General features: G+C 39.0%; 1 protein-coding gene across 3 annotated transcripts in view; it reads left to right on the forward strand.

The window, feature by feature from the left end:
* Positions 1-22339, forward strand: part of FARS2 (phenylalanyl-tRNA synthetase 2, mitochondrial) — a 250684-nt gene that overhangs the window by 44912 nt on the left and 183433 nt on the right. For all 3 annotated transcript variants that reach the window (XM_082325108.1, XM_082325109.1, XM_082325110.1), the window contains one exon: positions 13221-13856. In XM_082325108.1, the coding sequence (XP_082181234.1) occupies positions 13239-13856 (618 nt within the window). In that variant the 5' untranslated portion in view covers positions 13221-13238. The remainder of the gene's footprint in view (positions 1-13220; positions 13857-22339) is intronic.

The raw sequence follows: 22339 nt of genomic DNA on the forward strand, positions 1-22339 counted from the left end.
ACTGCTTGAGTCAATCTAATTATTCCACTCTACCTCCCAGCAGATGACAGAAAGAAGGAATAGAAAACGAGAGTTTTCAGCCCAGATGCCAATGCATGTATTAGAATGGCAGAAAATTAAATGACATAAAGGTCCAGGATAGCAGCTTTAACTTTAAGAATTCAAAAAATTTCATCCTGGCACTTTTCATCCTTGGCTTAGTTACCTGATGGATTTTATGGAAATATTTCCCAACAAAATTCAATTGTTCTACCATGTTTAAATAAATGTCAAAGGCAGCAATTGGGCATGCAGCTTTGTATGGTGGGGTGACAGAATTTTTTTTTTTAATCAAAAAAAACCCAAACAACAAACACCAACACTGCCTCCCCCTGCCCCAAACAACAACCAAACAACAAAAAAACAATGCCAAATAATTTAGGCTTAATGATAATGGATCTGGTAATTTAGGGAATGATTTTTAGCTCTTATGTTATTCACTGAAATAATGTTTTTAGCTTCACGTGAGTAATTTTTTCTAAGCAGTGTATGGTGTTCAGTCTGGCTTAGCTGAGAACGAAGCCCAAAACAGTTTTAGAAAAAATTTGGGCTCTCGTGTGGTATGAGGTAAGAACAGAACAGAATCCTGCAAATGCACGTCATCCAGCTGAGCACACATCTTGGTGTGGCTGGAGGGGGGTGGCGGTAGGAACACATAAGCAACTAGAAATGCTTAGTTGTAATTTATAAATATGAAATTACCACATGCAGATTTATTTCATACCTACAGAAGCTGGATGTTTACAGTTATGCATATAGATCTTTGCAGTTTTGCGTACATGTTTTTGAATAAATTGCCAGTTCACATTTGAGCATTCAGTAGATTTGTAGATAAATCAGGTTCATCAGACATGATGAATATGATTTTGTCTACTCAGCCTTGAAAGTAAAGTCAATATTCATATTTTAATGTTGTCTAGAAAATGAGGTGATGTGCCATGCTCGGCCAGATTTTGTTATATCAGATAGGAAGCTGGACAAATTTCCTGTAATTCTTTTGGTTCTTTGAGTATACATAGAGTAGCAGCAGGAAAATGAAATGAATTATTTTTTTTAAAGACCCAGTAAGGTAATAATAACTTCAGAGAAAATAAAAAAAAAAAAATCACTATATTGGTTACATGATAGCCTATACTTGGGAAATTGTAACTGTGAAATTAGCTAGCAGGTGTAGAGAATAAAACAAGTCTAACCCATCATTTTTTTATTTAATAGCTCTGGGTGGTGGTCCCTGGAACTCCAGGAATTTAATATGAAAGGTTCATACTGAAAAAATGTTAATACACATTATAAATCTTGACTGTCCCAGTTTGATGTTGTGTAGGTGCTGGTTACATTTTTCTTTGCTGAGTGAGACTTGATTGCCCTTTCCTTTCGTAGCAGTTCATTATAGCAATAGTCCATTGTTTTTTATGCATTTAAGGGAGAGGGATTGTGGCCATGCCTTTTATCTTAAAGGTAACTCATTGTGACCTTCTCAGGGCCCATGTAGCTGATTCTGGTCTCACCAAGTCAGCGTTTCCTACCTTCTTGCACACTTCTAGACCTGCACCTCCCCCCCTTCTATCAGTTAGGATTTGGTTTCAAAGCATTCTGTAATGCTTTTAAATCCCACTGTGGATTCGCTTCTGCCCTCTGGTTGTGGCGAAGATCATAATTTAGAATTATTTAGCGCTAATATGTGGTAGCTGTCACGACTGACCTTGCACTTCTTTCCGATTGCCTACACTGGCGGCACCTGGCCTGACAATTTTCCTTTCTCGGTGCTGTATCTTCATATTTCGTATGTGGTCTGTCTGGCTTCAGGGGGCTACTACCATGGTAGTAACATATGGTGTAGGAGGCATCCTCTGCTGTTTTGTGACACTGGTTAGATTTGCTTTCCTTTTCCTTTACTCTGAAGTTGTCATGGCCTTTGTGTGAGCTCTGCTGGGCTCTTGGGCCACGGTTCTGCAAAACTCTTCAGCAAATGCCGACTGCTGTGCCAGGCCAGCACCCAGCTGCTTTGGCCCCAGCGGAACCAAGTCCTAAGGCTGATGGTGTGCTGTTGCTTTTGGCTAGGTTTTCACTGGTAAACGTGATTAAAAGATTCTTATCTTTATTGCCTGCCTTGGATCTCGGTATGTATTGTGTTTATTTGAATCTCAGGTGACTCTGTCAGTTCTCACAACAGATGCAGGAGAGACAACCCGCCACGTAATACCCTCTCTCCTGGTTGGACTGGCAGGCTGACGTGATTCACTCTGCATCATCTGCTGCAAGAGCAGCAGTGGGGTGAGGTATAAGGTGAAACTTCCCCAAAAGGGGCCCCTAACAAACATATAACTTCCACATCAAAGTAAATGCTGCCTTTGGTTTTGGTAAATGTGGTGATCAGAGGTGAAATCCTAGTTAAAAGATGACGATTTGTGAATGCCATGCTGGTTTGCAGGCCAGCCCTGCTATGGAGCCGATACAGCGGCAATGGTCTGTCCCAGGCCACTTCACCCAGTTTGCTACTTTCTTCTTTCATATACCTGTTTGCCTCAACAACACTTCATTTATTTACCTTCCCATCTCCCCTAAATGTCTTCTGCCTCTCCAGTTGATCTCTCCTGATTGTACTAAGTAGGTAACTATAATTACAATAACATTAAGGCCTGTGAAACTTGAGACACAATGCAAACAGAGCAATGACTGTGCTTCTTGCTCAAGGAATGTACGGCTGAGCCTTAAAATCTGCACATTCAGGGAGAAGGTTGTTTCAATGGTAATAGCTCGGTATTTCTGAAGCGTTGGGCATGATTCCTAACAGGCGATTTTTGGCAAGCTGTTTTCAAAGCGTTTTGATTCTATTCACAGTAGCCCTTATACTTTGTTAAATTGTTGATAAAATTATATTGCGAACAACAAAAAAATTCTGAACATGGAGAAAAAATCGTAATATAATCAAAACAATTTGGAAAGAAAAAATAAGCGTAGGCCAAGATGTTGAAGTACAGCGCTTTTGAATTGGGAGCTGCCGCACTAATGGGTATAAATAATGCAATACTTTTCCTGTGGGGGTATTGTAGAGCTTAATTGGTTAATGGCTGAAAAGCACTTTGAGATCCTATGTAGAGATATGCTATGTAAGAGCAGAGTGCTGCTTGGTGAAAGTCTAAATGCTGCTGTATAACACTGTTCTGTATATGTGTCAGTATGTCCAACTGGTTTCAATGGTGTTCAAACCCATGGATCACATTGTTGGACACGTTTAACATCTAGCAAGGTGACTGTAGCTATGTTTTGGTAAATAAACATACATTAATAATTTGCTTTATTTGCCAATCTTCTTTAATGAAAGTTTTACCTTACTTTTCTTTTTAATATATGATGATGCTTTGTGTGCTTTTCAAATTTGCTTACACTAAAAATTAGCAATGTCCCTTTAAAAACTAAGTTTTCAAATTTATTATGTAAAGAGTACTACATAAAATTATAGTATACCTGGCCCTAAAAGCATACTTATAATTATTATAAGAATTATATTTAATAAATGTATTAAAATTGTATCAAAAATTATGAGTAAATATAATATGTGAAAATAAGTGGTAGGAACATGGAGTCTGACTGAATCTTTTCGTAACCTTTTTCTTTTGCAAGTTCCTCTTATGAAGAAATAATACTTGGAAACTCCTGGAACTGATTTAGTTCGTAGGTATTTTTAGGGAATATAGATTTTAACATCTGATTTGACATAGTGGTTACAATTTTGTCTTTCTTCATTATGATTTGTGAGGAAACCTCAGGAAGAGTGTATTTTTTCATTTTTGTTTATGTAAATTTTCAATAATTAAGTGGCTTCTGTCATGACAGCACCTTTTAGCTCACATACTACATGGTAAGCTAGTGTATTTGCAAAGAATATCACTAGAAGTAATCTCTTGGAGGAATCAAGACTTGAAAACTTGAATTCTAGATCTTACAGTGGCTCATAGTCCCTTTTAGAAGTTAGTACCTGTTATTACTGATTCTGAGTCTGATGAATTTTTATCTTTAAATATTCCCATTCATTCATTTATTGTTTTCTTCCAAAGCTTATGAGTGTGGACAAGCAAATGAAAGTGTGTTTTGTTGTTTTTTTTTTTTCTTTTTTTTCCTCTTCCCCTTTTCTCTTTTAACTGCTTGGTTTGTACTGCCCTAGCTTGGTATCTTATTGCTAGCCTCTTTGTGTGGCTGCCAAGGTTTCTTGCATAATTTTCTTGACAAATGGCTTACTCATTAATATTTCAGCCCTGTTCCTACCAACCTCAGAGAAGTGGTATGCCCCAGGCAGGAAAATGTAGTTCCTTCCTTAGGAGGCTTCTCATCTTTTCCTTAAACACTTTGTCAGAGCCCGTGACAGATAAATGAAGATGGTGCAGTTCAAACTAGAGATGACTTCTTTGTACACGCATGATCATACATTTCCGAACTGGGAGGCGTTGGACTGCAGTAGAGTCTCTGCTGCAAAACATCTACATTTTCTCTTTATCCATGCTGAAGTCCATGAGACTTATTGATTCTGAAGTAAAATCCATAGAGAAGTTTGTCTCTGTCTGTCTTTTTTTGATTGGCTGTTGAAATATACATAGTCCTGGTAAAGGCTCTGTCTGTTCACAGACTTTGTTATTTCTGTAACAGTGGCAGACCAAGGCATGATACTGCAGCTGAGTTAGAGTTTGAGCTGAGATCAAGTTCACATCACAGCTAGGTCTGAGGTGTGGATCTCTGGTGGTATTTTGGCTCAAGATGATAGCAAATATGTGAAACTGATCTCTTTAGAGCTTGGTGTGACAGAAAATTGGTATGACACAAAACTGAAAATACCCCACCACCACCACTTAGGGTTGAAACGTGGTAAGAAAGGCTAGTTTGATTTAAATGTTGATTACATACATATTAAAACCATAAAATAACTCCCTGCTTTAAAATATTCATTATATTTATTATTTCCTATTAAGATTATTCTTTTAAACTACAGCATGATGTCTAGGGTATTACTAAGAAGGGCATCTGGAGATCTCAGAGTCATGGATTTCCCCAGTTCTCCTCAAGAATGGAAGGAGATGGTGGGAATCAGAATACTACTGGGAGATAGCAGGTAAAGCTGAAGACTTCTCTTAGTCTGGGGATGAACTGAGTGATTCATGTTAGCCGCCTCCTCTGGTATGACCCATCTAAGTCATTTGGTTTTCTGAGTATTGGGTGGGCTGGGTTTGTTTCTCAAGTTTAATTTTTCACTGTGCCATATGAGGTGTCTGAAACTTGAGTATTTAGGCATGTTGAATATTTTGCAGATGAAGGTTAAATGTTGCCCATTAGGTAGCGTGTGTTGAATCTGGTATGTAAGATGTTGCTGTGTTTCTTTCTGCCTTTTCCCTGGAAGAGGCAGGCAGTCATTATTTGATCAGTGAATGATGCCTTTTGAGTTGAAGGGTATCTTCTTTATCTAGCACAGCATCTCCAGAGGGCTGGGCTGCTCCTGCCACTGCCGTTGCCAGGGTGGTGCAGCACTTCTGGTGGCTGCGGTTGAGCCATTCTGCCTTAAATCGTAAAAATAAAACATATTCCTGTAGCTTTATGCTTTTCTGCAGTGTATTGCGGTGTGTGTCTTCATCCCACAGAGACCACTGGCACATGGCAATGCACCTATAGGTGACTTTCTCTATGTGAGAAGCAGTGCTGAAGTTCAGGAGGTTCTGCTGTTTCAGGAGTGCAGCATGTACCACGTTTATTCCCCCCCGCTGTGGAGACATTGGTTTATGGTGTAGTGTTTTGGATTACTATTATGGAAACTATTAATACTTAAAACTAGTTACTTCTTCTGCTGTCCTTTGCACTGTTACCAAGTCTGCACGTGTCCCATTCTTGGCATTTAATAACTTAGTGCAAAAAAATTATTACTCCCTCCTCCTCTTAAGGCAGGATGAGGTCTCTATGGTTTTATTTTGTCCAAATGGTGTCGTTAATAAGTGAGAACTAAGAATGTATACCACTACACATAAATACTGCTACTATGTGATTTCTAAACAAATTAATTTTTACCCAGATAAAATTCCATAGGAGTAAAATCCTTGATGGCATATACCTCTACAGAAAAATACAGATAATCAAGTTGCAGATATTGGTGGAAAAAAGAAGGCAGAAGAGAAAGTGGTAATCTTGACTGCAGTGAAGATTTTATAGGTATTTAAAAGTCTCTGTCCCTTTCATCTGGCAGTTATTTACAATGTCTTCTGAGGAAGAAAGTGGGTTGGCAACATTTTCAAGGTATTGGAAAAATAAAATTCCCTCAGCAGACAAAGGCAGTGTTTTTTCAGATTGCATCCCTTAAAAAATGGATGTATTTAAAAGCAGGAGACACATTTGAGAATATTTAAGAATTTCTTCATTGCCTTTTTGCAGTCTGTAATTTGTAATGTAATGCATTCAAAATATGTTTGTGTAATGAGGATTTTCCCTTAAAATATGGAATTGACTATTAGCTATTTGTCTCATTGTGGTGGGAAGGAAGAGCACAGGTATGTCAGTAGGAGCTCAGGTCACAGCTGCTTAATTTTCAGTAGAGTTTTGTGTGCCTTAGTCATTGCACACCCTTGAAAGTTTCCACTAAAGGGCTTACTTGACATTTCTTCAGTAAAAAACAAACTCTGTTTTAGTTTGTGAAAAAGAAAATCAAGAAATAATTAAGGTATAAATGAAAGAAAATTAGATACTGTTTCTGAGCAGGGGTGATTTTCCTTAATTTAATCTACTGTCGTGTGTGTGTGTATATATATATATATATATGTAACATAACATCCCTCCCTTTTTTTTTTTTTTCCACTGATAGTTTCTTTACTCTATTTTTTTATTTTGTTTTTATTCATCTGTTTGGTTTTTTTTTTTTTTCTGTTCAACTTAAAATGGTATGGTTGGACTGCTCACCTTAAACTTCTGTATTTTGCATGTTAGAGTTTGGTGTCTTCCCATCTTCTAGAACCAGAAGTCTGAATTCATTTCCCTTTGGTCTTTAACTTCTAATGCAACTGTGCTGTATACTTTTCTCTTTTAAAGAAATTATATACTGTCTGAATAATTCAGCAGTTTGATGTACTTGATTAGCTTGCTGATCACAAATTCCAGTGTGTGGGTACTCCTGAACCGCTTAAACCAAATTCACTACAGGTTGTCCTGAAACTGATTATGTCAGTCTTTGAAACAGTCTTATACCAGCTAGGGAGCACAGCTACGGAGTTTAGAAGTATTTTGACTATTGAAACACATTTTACCTGTCTTGAATCATCTGTCTTGAGAAGTGTTATTCTTTTAATCAGTGGGAAACCTATGGATAAACCTGGACAATCTTGGAGTGACACTGTGTAGCGGGGGAAAGTAGTGCCTGTAGCAGCCTTTGGAGGACCGCATGGGGAACTGAAACTTGTTGCAGTGTGATGTGAATACGACACTTGTCATCATTTGCAATATCTAACCTGAAACTGAATGGCAAGCGTACTCAAGTGATGATAAAAAACATTTTAAAACTGGTGCTTGCCCAGAGGTCCTTGCAGAAGTGTGCTCCCCTCTCCAAAGACCTGCTGCCCACTGTGACTAGCTTAGCCCATCTGCAGTCCTAAAGAATGGTGAAGGTGGTTGAAGGTGTGCCTCAGAAGTATGGACCATGTTTTCTGTGCTTGCCTTCAGGTGCTCATGTATGTAAAACATCTGAACAAAGGCCAGTATTTCATGCCAATAGGCATCTTCTGGATCAGTGAAAAAGATACATGGTTGTTCATACCTTTTATTTCATATTTAAGAAGGCCTTACATGTAACACTGAGAGAAAGCATAGTCATGCCTTATCCCAGAAAAGGCTTTTTAATTTTCTCTCTCAATATTGCAAGCCTCAAAATGTTGCTGAAGGTGGCATCATGATTAATGTACCACTATTAGAGAGCAGACAGCAAGCCAGCTTGTGACACATTTTTGCTTCAGTTAAGAAAAATAACAAAAAAAAAGTTATTCTGTATGTTTCTTGGAACTTGCTGATGGATTATTAACTAGATGAACTCCAAGTACATGAAAAAATTAATAGCCGAATACTTGAAGGCTATGTTATCTTGCCTGGTGCTTTGTAGTGCATGCAATACTTTGTTTCATTGGGTATTTAGCCATCATCAGGGACATCTGAAAATGTTCTGCCCTTGGAAGGTCAAGTTCTAAAATAGATCCATTCTAAGTTGTCTGTAAGGCTATTTCAGAGGTCTGTGTGTGTAACATAAATTCAGCATGCTCAGTAAGAGTGAAAGTCTGTTCTGGTGTGCAACAATATATCCGTATTTTGAAATGATCTTGGAAAAAATCTGAGCTCATTATTAGTATTGCATGCAAAATAATTTCTGTTATATCCTATGCAATGTAGATATGGTCATGGCAATACAATGATATTTGCTGCTGTATGCCTACATAGTTTTCAAAACTAAAATTCAATGCTTAGCTAAATTGCTAAGCAGACTGGTAAATGTCCAATTTTAGCAGCCTAACATATGTTTATAATTTTTGTTTTAACATATGCTATGTTGGTTGAACTCCCCTCCCCACACATACGGTAGATAAAAGCTGTCACATCACAAAATGGTGGCAGCCCAACTTCTCTAACATTTTCCATGGCACTTCAGAGTCTTGCATTAATTAGCTATTCTTGGATAGGAGACAGACTCTCATTTTTGTAGAATTTTGGTTTCAAACCCGTCATGTACTTCAGTTTATGTATGCAGTAGCCCATCTGTGTTTCTGCAGCCATAAACAGTAAAAAGCACAGGGCATACAGAAAAGTGGACAGCGAGAATGAGGGTGCCCTTGCTTCACGGAGATAAATACCTAGCAAATGGCCCTGAAAGCAGGCCTGTTTGGTTCGCTGGTGGGCTCTAATTTGCTCGGACAAAAGCGTTCTCTCTCTCCCACTTTTCTAGGAGAGGTGGGTGAATAAAACAACGCTGGCGCACAGGCCTTTTTCTTTTCATTGTGAGCTGCTAAAGTACCCCTCTTTTATCCTCCTTTTTCAAGGAAGGTGTAAGGAGGAATTTCACTGAGTCTACCGTTCTTTCCTAAACCTCAGTGGAGTAGAGGGGGCTTGTGACAAATTCCACTGCAGCTGTAATCATACTGTCTTAATCCTTGCTGCACTGTGACGTGGAAACCTGGATTTAGACATGAAAGGACATGCCTTAACAGTACAGCAATATGATCCCTTATCACATCAAACTGCCTTTTACATATGCTTCAAAAACACGATTTGATTTTTTTTTTTTTTTTTTTTTTTTTTTTTTGGTATTCTGTCTGCTGTTTCCCTGTTGTTAAGCTCCTGACTGTGGTGTAGTTCTGCATGTGTAATGTCTACTATGCTGCTGCATGGGGGATGGTTGGTTTTCTGTGGGGGATGAAGGAGCCTTGCCCATCAACTGAAACTGCTGTAGAAATGGCACGAGGTCTGTGGCAGAGGACTGACATTGGCAAGTGCAGTCACATCTGTGCCTGGCCTATCCGCAGCACGGACAGGGTTCTTCTGATGCCTTCATCCCTGGGTGCCACCTCCTTGCCCTCTGCTCTACCTTGAAGCTGCTCAAAAGCTCATACCCGTGCGCAGGGATGGTTCCAAATGTATTGCCAAAACACAATGTATGATATCATCTCTATAAAAAAAATCCGAGTTCTTCCAGTTGTATTAGACATTTCAGTATGGAGGTTGAGGGACAGGGACAGGCCCATGGAGCTTCAGAGGAGCTGCTGAGGGACCCGGGAATGTGGCAGTGTCAGTGTCAAGGAGCTGTTTAATAGGAGATGGTGGGCCTGGTGCTTGCACATCCACCTCCAGTGCTTTGAGAAGCCCCACTGGGAGCTGCTGGTGGGGCAGCCTCCTTCCAAAACTCTCTGTTGGCTCCCAGCTGTGAGTCAGAGCCACTGTCAAGCCCAGAGCACGTGACCCACTGGTGATGCTGGTGGAGCGCTTTGCCATCTTTGGATTGTGGATGCCAGTGGTGGTTGTCCAATGTTTATTTCTCATTTATGTATTTGTTTTCAGCTACAGGACCTACAGCTGCTGTTTGGCTTGCTGTGGTTGTTAGCTGGCTGGCAGTCTTTGCTGTGGGATTCAGGTTTTGTCAGTGTGCGCAGAAACCAGTTTTGTTTTACTGCCAAATAATAGGCATGGTAGAAATGAAGGAAGAAAATCATAAATTTAAACTGTGCTTTTTCAGGCCTTTAGATAGATGTCTACTAGAAATAACTGTTTATTTATTACAAGTGAACATAAGTAATTAGTGTATCCTTAACATCAGTTACTTATTGCTAGCAGAAGGCTAGAGATCTCTTTATTTTCCATTGTTGCTCCCCGCCCTGGTAAACATTTCTTTGATTTGAAGGTTTCTTGTACGGTGTAATGAGTGTAAACATGGCTTTTTCCTTCCTTCTCTATGGCTTCTCTCCCCAAATATAAGTTATCACCAGTTGAGTTGAACTAAGTCCAATACCATTTTTCTGTAATGATCTTGGAAGCAGCATACACGAGTCTGTGGTGGGAGAGGGGAGCAGAAGAGTGTTGGTGAAGGACTTCAACGTTTCTGGAGATCTTGTGTGATACTATGTCAGTGGCTCTTTTACTGCTTGTTTGCTGTTGTTTGCAGTACTTGGACATTGGATAACTCATTGGGTAGCATTGGATAACTAACTTTTTTTTCTTACTGCTCACAGTAGATTTTGCTTTAGATTGGAATAATAGTGCAGATAGTAATGCAATTTAACTGTATAGGGCACAAGCATGTGATGTATATGTTAGTCTCCCTTAAAAATCATGAGTCTTAAAATAAACAAACAAAAGTCCCTTCCCCCCTCCCGCCCCTCCCAACACTTATGGTTCATGTTCTAATTTCTTTTTCCATAAAGTTACAATCATGAGAAGAACTGTTTATGTGAAAGTTAAACTTCTCATATGGTTGTCTGATTCTCAGAGGAATGGTATTTAGGAAGGCAGCAAACATCACGAGACTCGCGATAAAGTCACGAGAGTTTTTCATACATTACAGTTATGTATAAGATTTGAATTGAATTTTTTAGAAAAATAAATGTATGGGCAGATGGTGGTATTTACTTAAGGGAAGCTGAATTCATTATCTGACTAGAACTGGGTATTTCAAGCAGCTGTTTGAAAATGAGAACTCACTTTCCATGAAGGAGAACGTATGTTTGGGGAAAATGGAGCCTCTTTCCAAAACGTAAGGCTATTCCTCATTTAGTCTATGTCAGAGGGGTTTCTGGGGTGTGTGCGTGTGAATTCATTTATGAAAGAACCTTATCAGTAATGGCCAAGAACTAATTTGGTGAAATAGTTTTGCAAACTCTTAAAACAAACAAACCAACCCCTGCACCCCCCAAAAAACCAGTTGTTCTTAAAAGTTTCAAAACTAGATAAAAGTTGTAGCTGCTCTTTTTTCTTAAGATATTCAACCAGAAAAAGGATTAAACAAAGTATTTAGTAATCTTATGCTGCCCTGCCAAATTTAATTTCTGACTACCCAACTTGCCTTTATTTTGATTTATGGAGATACAATTACTTCAGGAAATAGACCTACAGAGAGCATCCAGGCATAAGCCAGAAGAAAGCAAGCCAAGTGTGAACATACCCGTTATCTTTTATAGATCTGTTTTTTGGGGACTCTGTATTCTAGAATGTGTCTATTCTATTTGCCTATGTATTTTTGGAACTTAAAAGTATGAAAAATAATCCTAGCTTGTTTGTTCTTTTTTTACACTTGTTTCTCTTACGTTCCCGTGGAAAGCTAGCCAGATACTGTAATCCTAGCGTAAAGATGGAAAGCTATCCCTTGAAGACTGTGGTTTGTTCATTGCTTGTGTCCTTTCTTACCCCATTTCTTTAAGACGACTTTCACGGGAAATTCTTTCACCTGGGAAACCTGTGGCCCTGGATTTCTTGGTTCACAGAGAAATGCAAGCCAGTTTGTTGTTTGGAGCAGATGCCTTTCCCCAGTCACTTAACTTCTAATGCCTCTGTTTTTGCATTCCATAATAAGCGAATTGTAATTCTTAATGATTTTACTGGCACCTATGCTAATATTTGTGAAGCCCAAGTACAGATTTTCAAGTGATTTTGCATCTCAGAATGGGCTTATGCATTTGGAGTGACTGAAGGGCTCGTGATCCTCAAAACTCTGTGGTTTTGGAATGATCTCTTTGAACATTAGAGAGTAATGCAGCTGTGTACACGTGAAGCACAAAGCCTGTTTGTAAACAGGGCGGATGTGTAAAGATGGCCCTTTGATAGGAAACGAGTTGTTAGTTCAGACATCTTTCAGAATCTCATCACTTCGTTCACCTTCCTGATATTTGGCAAGCCTCCCTGCTCAGTACAGCGGTGGAAGCCGTGAAAAATTCTGGGAACATACGGAAAAGCAGTTTTGTGCTCACCCCAAAATGCTAACATTGGTTCTGACTATGTGGAGCCTTTATTGTGAATCTTGTGCAATACTCATATGTGAACTTAATATGCTGTTTATATATAAATATACGCCGTGTGGTCTGGCCATCTGTTTTTTCACAGTGGTTCAGCGGTTTGAAAGGTTAAACTGGTTTTGTTTGGCATTAAGTAAGAACTAGCAATGATTGCATAGTGTGTGCAACATGCATCTGGTTGGTGTGGAACGCCTTCCCTAGCTTCTGCTAATTGGGGGAGATGGTAGAGCAATAAGTTAATGCTTGGGGTTTTATTATAAGCAAGTCCCTGACTGCCGATGGGCGTTGTTAAATTTCTGACTTTCTCATCAGTAGTATTCAGTTATTGCCTTGTATTTTAGCCAGATGAAAAATACTGTTTCAAAGAAGGCCTGATGTTTATTCAGCTGTAAAGAGTAGCAGTATCTAGAATGGGGTTAAGGCTAGGTCTAGAGTCATTAATACTGAGGCAGTGATGCAGAAGACTGATAATTGAATAACATATCCTAGCTGAAATTTGATCACAAGGGTATTTTCCCTCCTCTGAAGTCAAAAATAGTGGTTTGTAATGGAACTTTCTCATATTAATCAAGCAGACATTTGGATTTCACTTATCCCTGAGATGCTAGCAATTCCTGCAGCAAGACTGAAGTTCCTAACTCAATTTTTTTAATTTTTTTTTTTTTCTTTATCTAGATCATAAAAGAGTTTGCAATGGCAATGTTCTGGAAATTCACGAGAGTAACTAAGTATTCTAAAACAGCTTTATCACCAAAAGTAAAGGTAAGAGGAATTCCCACCCATTCAAGGCATTCTTCATCCAAGTCTGTACCTTCAGATTTTGCTGCCAACGCACCATGCTCAAATACTGTGGAACTTCTTGGTAAAGCTTATCCTCAAGATGACTACACCAATGTCACAGAGAAGATTCTTTCCAAGGTGGGGAAGAACTTGCACAACAAAAAGCATCACCCTTTATGGCTAATCAAGGAGCAGGTGAAGGACCACTTTTACAAACAATATATAGGACGCCGTGGGACTCCGCTCTTTTCTGTCTATGACAGTCTTTCTCCAGTGGTTACAGTACAGCAGAATTTTGATAGTTTGCTTATCCCGCAAAACCATGCCAGCAGAAGGAAAGAGGATAACTATTACTTGAATCGTGATCACATGCTAAGAGCACATACATCAGCTCATCAGTGGGACTTGATACGCTCTGGCCTAGATGCCTTTCTGGCAGTGGGAGATGTCTACCGCCGTGATACAATTGATAACACTCACTACCCAGTCTTCCACCAGATGGAAGGAGTTCATCTCTTCTCCTGTCATGAGGTAGGAATTCTCTAGTTGGGGTGAAAGAAGTTTTGGGTAAGTTGCATGATCTTGTATTTGCTGTGAGCAAAGTGCCTGCACTTAAACATGTTGCAGCAGCACGTGTGTTATGCTGTAAATTGATAAAGATCAAGTGATTGATCATGTAGGAATACTTTTAATTTGGGAAAAATACAGGTGGAAAATGTTGAATTGGAAAACAACTATAAACTTCCCCAGAAAAATGTGGAAAAAATGGAAAGACAATATTCTTGAAAGCTAGCAAAAGAAAACATTATCTGAAAGGAAACAGCTTGTTCAGCTAATGATCTGCATGATTCAATTCTAGTTCTATCACAAGTCTCTTCTGGTGAGGTCACTTTACCAAAAACTTTGTCATATTAATACTTGAAGGACTCATGGATGTGAGTTGTTGCAGCTACATCCAGAGTGCAGTTTTTATTCTGTCATCTTTTTTCTTTTAATAGCTCCAACCTTATGTAAATGAATGTCTTTTGTAATGAATTGTTCCATTCTTCATCTCATCCTAAAGCTGCATTGAAGGATTCATCTGTTGCAGCTGATGGTTATGGGTGTGTGATATCTACACAGTAAACCCAGAGTCCAGAGGCAGCAGCTAAAGAGCTCTAGGTAGATGTCCAAGACTCTTGGGTTTATATATTTTGTTGGCACAGCTTGCATGTTCTGCAATGCTTGTGTGTCATTAAGTATTCTGCTGTATCATTGATCAGTGGTAAATATAAGCCAGTTTGTTTTCACAATAGTAATTGATTTCTGTAATTTGTGTGTGCTTGTAACAATACTGCCAAATTCACATTTCTATAACTAAAACTAGCTTATTCTAATAATACTGAGATGTAGACCGTTCTTAACGTGGTTCCCAGTGGGTGACAGGAGCTTGGCAGGGAAGCCTGATGGGTTTGGATGCCTGAGGGAAAACTAGGGTAATCATAGAGCACTGCTTTTCTCACTGGTGGAAAGGGTTCGTGCTGGCTGCACTGGTGTTTCCTGCCCCACGCTGTCAGTGCTGCTTCCACTTGGAAAACATACCTGCCTCTGCAGATGTCCTGTGAGCTACGTGGTGTCAAATACAGCTTGCAATCACTTCTTTGGTAACCAGGAAATGGAAATCTTGCAGATTTATCCAGTCTTGTTTGTTTGCTGTTCTTTTTCCTGTAGGCCTGTTTATGAATACAATCAGGGTATAATGCAAGAGAAAAATGTACGATACTACATTAAGAAAATGCCATTTCTTAATGTTTTATGTTCATGAGAAATTTTTTTACTTGAGCAGGAGTTCAGGCATTCAGAGGGAAAGATTTTATCTGCCACAAAATTCTAACATCGACACTCTTTCTGGGTGGAATTTCTGCAAACTTAAGTGTGATTGACCTAATTATTGAAATTATTGTTAATGAATATGCCCCTTAAGAAATTTTGGTCCTAATGACAAACTATTTCTTTCTTCTCTACAAATTTAATAATAGGAATAACAGTAATAATAGGATTTTAATAACTGGGAAGAAAGTTACAGAAACATTCACTGATATCTTCTATCTAGAAATACACAGTGTGCAATGATCTGATTCATTGCACTGTAGATTGCTTGTTTCTTTTTCTCTTCTTTCTTTTTCCCCAAGGAAATGATTGAGATGTTACTGGAGAATGTTAATAGCTGGTGAATTTGAAGTTAGCTATGTGCTGGAAAATGTCTGTCTCTCTAAAGAATGAAAGTCCAGTTGACTTTCTATATTGATGAAGAAAGAATAGTGTTATGGTGTACAATGTGTAAAGTCTTGTTTATTGGGCAACATGCCTAAATTCTAAACCTGAGCATGATCTAAAGCACCCTTTTTTGCTTTAGTTGCAGATTAAATACTGATAGACTTGCAATACGTAAAACTTCTTACAGTCATCATCACAAGAGCCTTGTGGAAAAAATGGAATGTGTAATTCTAAAATTTCACTGGGGACTGTTTCTGTGTTTTATATTCTGGTTGACTGTTCAAAATAAACCAAATTTAAATAATTCCAGAAGGAAATGTCTGAGTGGAACAAAGACTCAATGGAGGTAATACTACATGAGAGAAATATTTTTGTATTTTTATATTCATTTATTTATACCCATGTTTAAGTTGTAACCCACTGAGCAGAAATGTGTGACTGGCAGGGCCTGTTACCTTCATCTCAGACTTTTCATTCATAACCAGACTGCAATCTCTGGCAAGAGGAAATTTGCACAGTACTGAGGATAAGAATCTTTGGAACTAAGGGAAAAACTGCTCTTAGCTATAAGCCCTAGGTACATTTCCTCTTGTGGCCAATACAATAATTTTATATGCTGTAGTCGGTTTACTGCTCTACTTTGTTCTTTTGATTTATACATTTATAATTTGTCATTTTCTCAGTGAAAGTGACCACAGAACTGGGGGGAGGAGAACAAAACCGAAAACCTAGAGTGATTTTTATAAGAACTTGAATTTAGAGGAATTTGATGTCTCATCTCAGTTTGGGAGGGTGGAAAAAGAAGGTCAGTTCATCCTCAGCTGAAATTTCAGGCAGGATAAGAATGATGTAGAAGATGTAGAAAAGTGTCTCTCCTTTACAAATACCAAATTCTGTAGTCAAGGCTAGGCTAAAACTTCTGCCCTGTGACTGAAACCTTTAGTATAATTGTTCTTCATATCAAAGTTAAAATCAATACGTTGGAAGTAAGAGCTGGAAAAACAAATCATAGTTTGGCAATTTGACACTGTTTTACTCTGAGGTACTTGTGAGTTATTTGCTTCTTTGGCTATACTATTTTTCATGATGGTTGGTTGATTATTTTTGTAAGAGAAAAGTAATCTATTATTTGAAGATGGGCAGGTAACTGATGCTGTTCTGCAGCTTTGTATGAGTGCAGATATTAAAGTACAAAAGAAATTCCCATCTTCCAAACTAACTCATTGCTAAAAGTTAGAGTAATTCATGCTGGAATTTCCCATAAACTTTTTAAAAATGGCCTTGGACTGCTATTCAAGAACATCTGAAAATCTATTTAGACATGTTTTCAGCATATTTAAAAATATTTGAGGTAATTATTACCTGAACGTAATATATAGAAGAGTTAGAAACTAATTAACAGAAATAGTTAAAACCAGTGCCAAAATAGCTTCCCAAATCTGCTTCAAAATTCTGGACATAAAGTGAATTGGTCTTCTTAAATAGTACCCCCAAATGGTATTTGTTTTGTATTCTTGTTGTGGTTTAACCCCAGCCAGCAACTAAGCACCACCCAGCTGCTTGCTCGCTCCCTCCCCCAGTGGGATGGGGGAGAGAATGAGAAGAGTAGAAGTCAGAAAACTCGTGGGTTGAGATAAAGACAGTTTAATAGGTAAAGCAAAAGCTGCGCGCGCAAGCAAAGCAAAGCAAGGAATTCATTCACTACTTCCCATGGGCAGGCAGGTGTTCAGCCATCCCCAGGAAAGCAGGGCTCCATCACACATTGACAGTTACTTGGGAAGACAAACGCCATCACTCCAAACGTCCCCCCCCTTCCTTCTTCTTCCCCCAGTTTATACACTGAGCGTGATGCCATATGGTGTGGCATAGCCCTTTGGCCAGTCTGGGTCAGCCCCCCTGGCTGTGCCCCCTCCCAGCTTCTGGTGCACCGGGCAGAGCATGGGAAGCTGAAAAGTCCTTGACTGGTGTAAGCACTACTCAGCAACAACCAAAACATCAGTGTGTTATCAACATTATTCTCATCCTAAATCCAAAACACAGCACTCTACCAGCTATTAAGAAGAAAATTAACTCTATCCCAGCTGAAACCAGGACAATTCTCTTCCACCAGCATGCCCGTTTTCCTTCTAAAGTGCATATAGATATTTTTTTTTATTTTCCTTCTATAGTGTGTGGCTCTTTTTTTTTTTTTTTTTTTTTTTTTTTTAATCCTTTGGGTTGGCAATATTGATACTGCTGTAGTGAGGTTTGAACTGGCAAACTTTCCTGGGTGGATTATAAAAAAAAAAGTTATTTCTGTGTTATGTAGCAGTCTTTGGTGCAGTTCTTTACTTAACACGATTTATGGAGAAGAGGAAAAAAAAAAATCTCGACTAAATTACACTTTGTGCATTTTAGTCAGCAGAGGGAGCCAACATAAACCCAATGGTAATCACAGAACATTTTTCAGTTGACAACAAATAATGTTTACACATTGGAAGGAGACTTCATAAGGTGTTTTATAGTCTGTACTGAATTATACATAAATTTTAACGGGAACAGATGTGAAAACATAGGAATTGCTCTCTAATTTAGTAACCTTGTTCCAATGGAGGCCAATACCAGATTGTTCAGATGGAGAAATGATGCTCTCATCAGGCTCGTTTGTGCTAACATCTGAAAATTCTAATTAGGGAGAGTGTGAAGAAGTACTAGGGATACATCTTTATTCTCCTTTGAAATGTTTTTGGTGGAAATGGCAACTTTTTTCTTAGGACACAATGGAAAACTGTAAATATTCCAGTTAAAAATAAGGGCTGCCTCTCAAAGCAGTACATATAATTGCAAAAAAACATTTCCATATTGTAACTTCATAGTGCTTATATCCTGAAATGCAAAGACTCTCTTCCCAGTTAATAGAAGTGTAGATTTTCTCTTATTCGTATAAATACACACTCCTTTCCTCATCTTTTCATACTTGTGTACCTTGGCCATATTCTTTGTGTATTGTTTTTTTAAAAAAAAAAAAAAAAAAGTTGCTTTTAACCTTTTCCTTATGCTCTGGGGTAGGTGTGAACACCTGATTGACCTACGTCTCTTTTTTTTTTTTTCCACTTTTTTTACTTTTTCTTTTTTTTTAAATCAATGCATGCTATCCTAGGTTTTCACTTGCAAGATTAGTGTCATTAGGTTTGACTTGTCCAAAATCCTGTGTGTTACTGCAGCTTTGGACACTTGGCTTCTGTTCTCACATAGTATCAAAGGAAAGCCCCTTCCTGTCTTCAGTCACTTTTTTTTCTCCTCACCTGTAAAGGAATTTAAATAAATTTATAGTGTTCCAGGGATCAGCCTATTATATAGAGTGATTTGGAGCATTTACAGTATGTGGGAGAATATTTGTGTATGTAACTGGGAGTCATAATAGAAACGTTTGCCTGGGCCCCGAGGAGCAAATATTTAAAAAGGCTTAAGTGGCCTAGGAAAGGTATGCTTCTTAGCCCTCTGCAACTTGAGGATAGGGAGAGGCTCATCCGGGGTGATACAAGACCCTGAAATCAGCCTCTGGAATTCCCCTTTTCCATGCGTTTCTTCTGATTTGGGTGATGCTCTTCAGTGCCTCAGCCAGTGAAGATGAATGCTCGTGTGAGAAGGAGTCAAGTGACTCTGTAGCCAGATGAGAAGGACATGGAGAGTCATGGCTTGGTGTGTCAGTCCCTCTGACTGAGGGCATTTATCTCCTATCATGTAATAGCATGTATGAGTCAGAGGGAAACGGGAATCTCCTGGATGCTTTGAGGTAATAGTATTGAAGTGGAGATCCATGCAGCTTTCTTCTGTAGGTGGCAAACGATGAAATAAATTGCCCCCGGCCCCAGTGGACATTTACCACATATCTCCCTGCATGGATCCATGCCTTTCTTGATAACACCACTGCGTGCCAGCAGTTGCTGTACCCGCATCTTAAGCACATCCAGGCATGGGAAGTGGTGCAGGCTGCATGCATTTGGTGAGACACCCAGCTCAATAAGCAGTGTGCATCACATCAAGTTAAAGATGCTGCTGCCTCTGGGATGGTATTTGAGATGTTGGTTGAGAGCAGTGCATTAGTCCCAAGGAGCCTGAGAGATGGCCCTCCTTCTCTCGGGGAGCAGGGAGGAGAGTACAGGAGCAGCGACACCTGAACTAGATCCACCATGTTAAGAAAAAGAGGAGCAGTGTTACTTTGCTAGAATATTCGGAGGTTAATTTATTCCTGAAGCTACAATTTGGCTAAGTGGTAGGAGTAACAGGCCTGGCTAGTTCAGGTGTAACTGACTTCATTCTTGTGGATGTCTACCCGAGTTGTGAATGTTGTATTATTCAGTATTTTCCAAGTTGTGGTGTATAAATCATGCCATAATAAATAGAGCTTCACTGGTCCGAGGACCCACATTGTATTCTTTGTTATTTTTAGTTGAAAACTTGACAGCGAAGGGCATCAGAAGGTCTGTGAGATTTTCATAGTGGTCCATGGTCTAGAAAGTTTGGAAGCCACTAGTGCATCTTTTATTGCAAAGATTTTACATAAAATATTTCTTCAAACTTTGTCTTACTTTGTCTTACCCAGCTAAAAAAAAAAAAAATCCAACAATGCTTTTCAAAATAAAGCAGTTAAATCTATTCAATGTGATATTTAAGTTGTGCAGGGAAAAAAAAAAAGAGCAAAATGTCTACAAGTGTATTTGGGAAGTCTAGGGTGCTTAAAAATAAATGAATTTCTATTGCCACAGGAACAAAAGTCTGAGTCCTATCATATATGTCTCATTATAACAGATTTGTGTAGCAGTGTTGTTTCTTTGCTGTTCAAAAACATCTGTATGGTTTTCCCTTAAATGTGGCAATGATTTTGGTTTTTTTTCAGAAACACTTTGATTAGGTTGAAAAAAAAACCAAACAAACAAAACCAAAACAAAACAAATAGAAAAAACTTTTCTTCACTGTAATTGGACGACTGAAAACGGAAGGACCCAGAAATTAAGGTGACCACCTGCAAGCTTGTTGTTTGAAGTGATTTTTGCCGTTTTCTCCCAAAACAAATGCTTATCAATACGCAGTAAAGAGCATTTTGTTGTGTGGACGATGGACAGTGTGTCTCTCTCTGGCACCTGAAACTGCCTGGATGGGGGTGCAGGTTTACAAGTTTTATCGTCTTGGAGGCTGATTGGGACTGGCATTAGCTTTTCTTTTTGATGAGCCATCTTCAAGTGGCATCATCTTCATCATTCCTGATCCATTGGTTGAGTGTTACAGCACATTTAAAATGTTGTGGAAATGGTTTGCTATTTGTAAGTGGATTTAGAGTGCAGCTGTTTGTTTATTTATAGGGATATTTATCAGGGCCAGTGAGTCAAAATGCATTCAGTGTGGCAAGGTTGAGTGTTGCCACATGCAGATCCGCATGTAGAGCTGGTCTTAAGTGCCGGTTTGTCTCTCAGTATAAGTACATGAGCATTATGTATTCATTATCTTAATTACTGGTGTATACATGACTGGCAGGAGGAATACACGACTGCATTGTGGAAAAACTGAATGTAGTTCCAGATCTTTCTCATCTGAGACCTACTATGAATGCCATCCTGTAAAGAGACACTTAATCTTGGACTGGATCCTAAATGTATGGATAATGAAGTGATGTGAGATTAAAAAAAGTCTGTCAAGTGACTGAAGAAATGTTGGGGTCTTTATTGAAATCACACACATGACTTCTGCGCTCCGTGCCAGGCTGAGAAATACCGTGAAGTGCTTTTAAAGGAGCATAGCTCTCTTTGAGTTTGTCCAATTAAAGCCCAATGTCTTCTGGCCATTACACATTACCAAATTTGACTTCATTCTTATTATGAGCGAAATTGTGAGTAAATTCCATGCCACATGGTAAGGTCGCTTCAATTCCTTTCTGCCTTCTCCTTTGTAATGTATCCTCAGATAGATATGCTGATAAATCCTGGTGATTATTAATTTTTTTTACTTCTGCATGATGACACAATATTTAATGTTTTGCACACCTTCACTTAAAGAAAAAACTTCTTGTCCTTACACTAGACAGACATAGGTGCTCGACTTATGGCTACAGGAAATTTCTTTTCTGGTAGTAGTAATGACTGATCATATTCGATAAGTAAAATAGAGTATTTTATTTTAGCCTGCACTGAAGGAATAGGTGTACATGAAATTGTGGCGTCTTGGATGTGTCAGTGTTTTATGCAAGGCTGTTAGGTTCCCCCCCATTTGCTCAGATATGTGCTTGAGAAGAATTGACATCACAAAGGAGTGACTGTAGGTGATTCTTCATTTTATTCAAGCTTTGACTTTCCTGGCTTTATGTATATAGAAATGTTGAAGTGTTTCTAATCCAAGACATATACTTAGCACAGTTCAATCATTGTAATAGTGAAATTGGTGTATCAGTTTAAAGCTGCTCATATTGACATAGCTATGTCGGTGAATGGAAAGAAGGGAATAAATATTAGTACAACTGTAAGGCATCTTTTTTTCCCCTCAGTATAACCCTGTCTGCAGCTGTGCTGGAGTTGACAGGAGCTGATGGAGCCTCTATGGAGAATACCAAAGTGCCTCTCGGTGCCTGCCTGTAAGGGGGGCTGTTTCCTTGCCACTGCCTGCCTTTCGGGGGACTCCCCTAAGGCTGTGCTTCCACAGCCTGTGTGAACTGGCGTTGATTCACGCCTGTGCCAAAAGCGACCCAGCCCCCTCCCATGTGCCAGCGCGTTTCTTGGTGCTGCCAG

Source organism: Platalea leucorodia (assembly GCF_965183815.1).
Source record: "Platalea leucorodia genome assembly, chromosome: 1".
NCBI lineage: Eukaryota > Metazoa > Chordata > Aves > Pelecaniformes > Threskiornithidae > Platalea > Platalea leucorodia.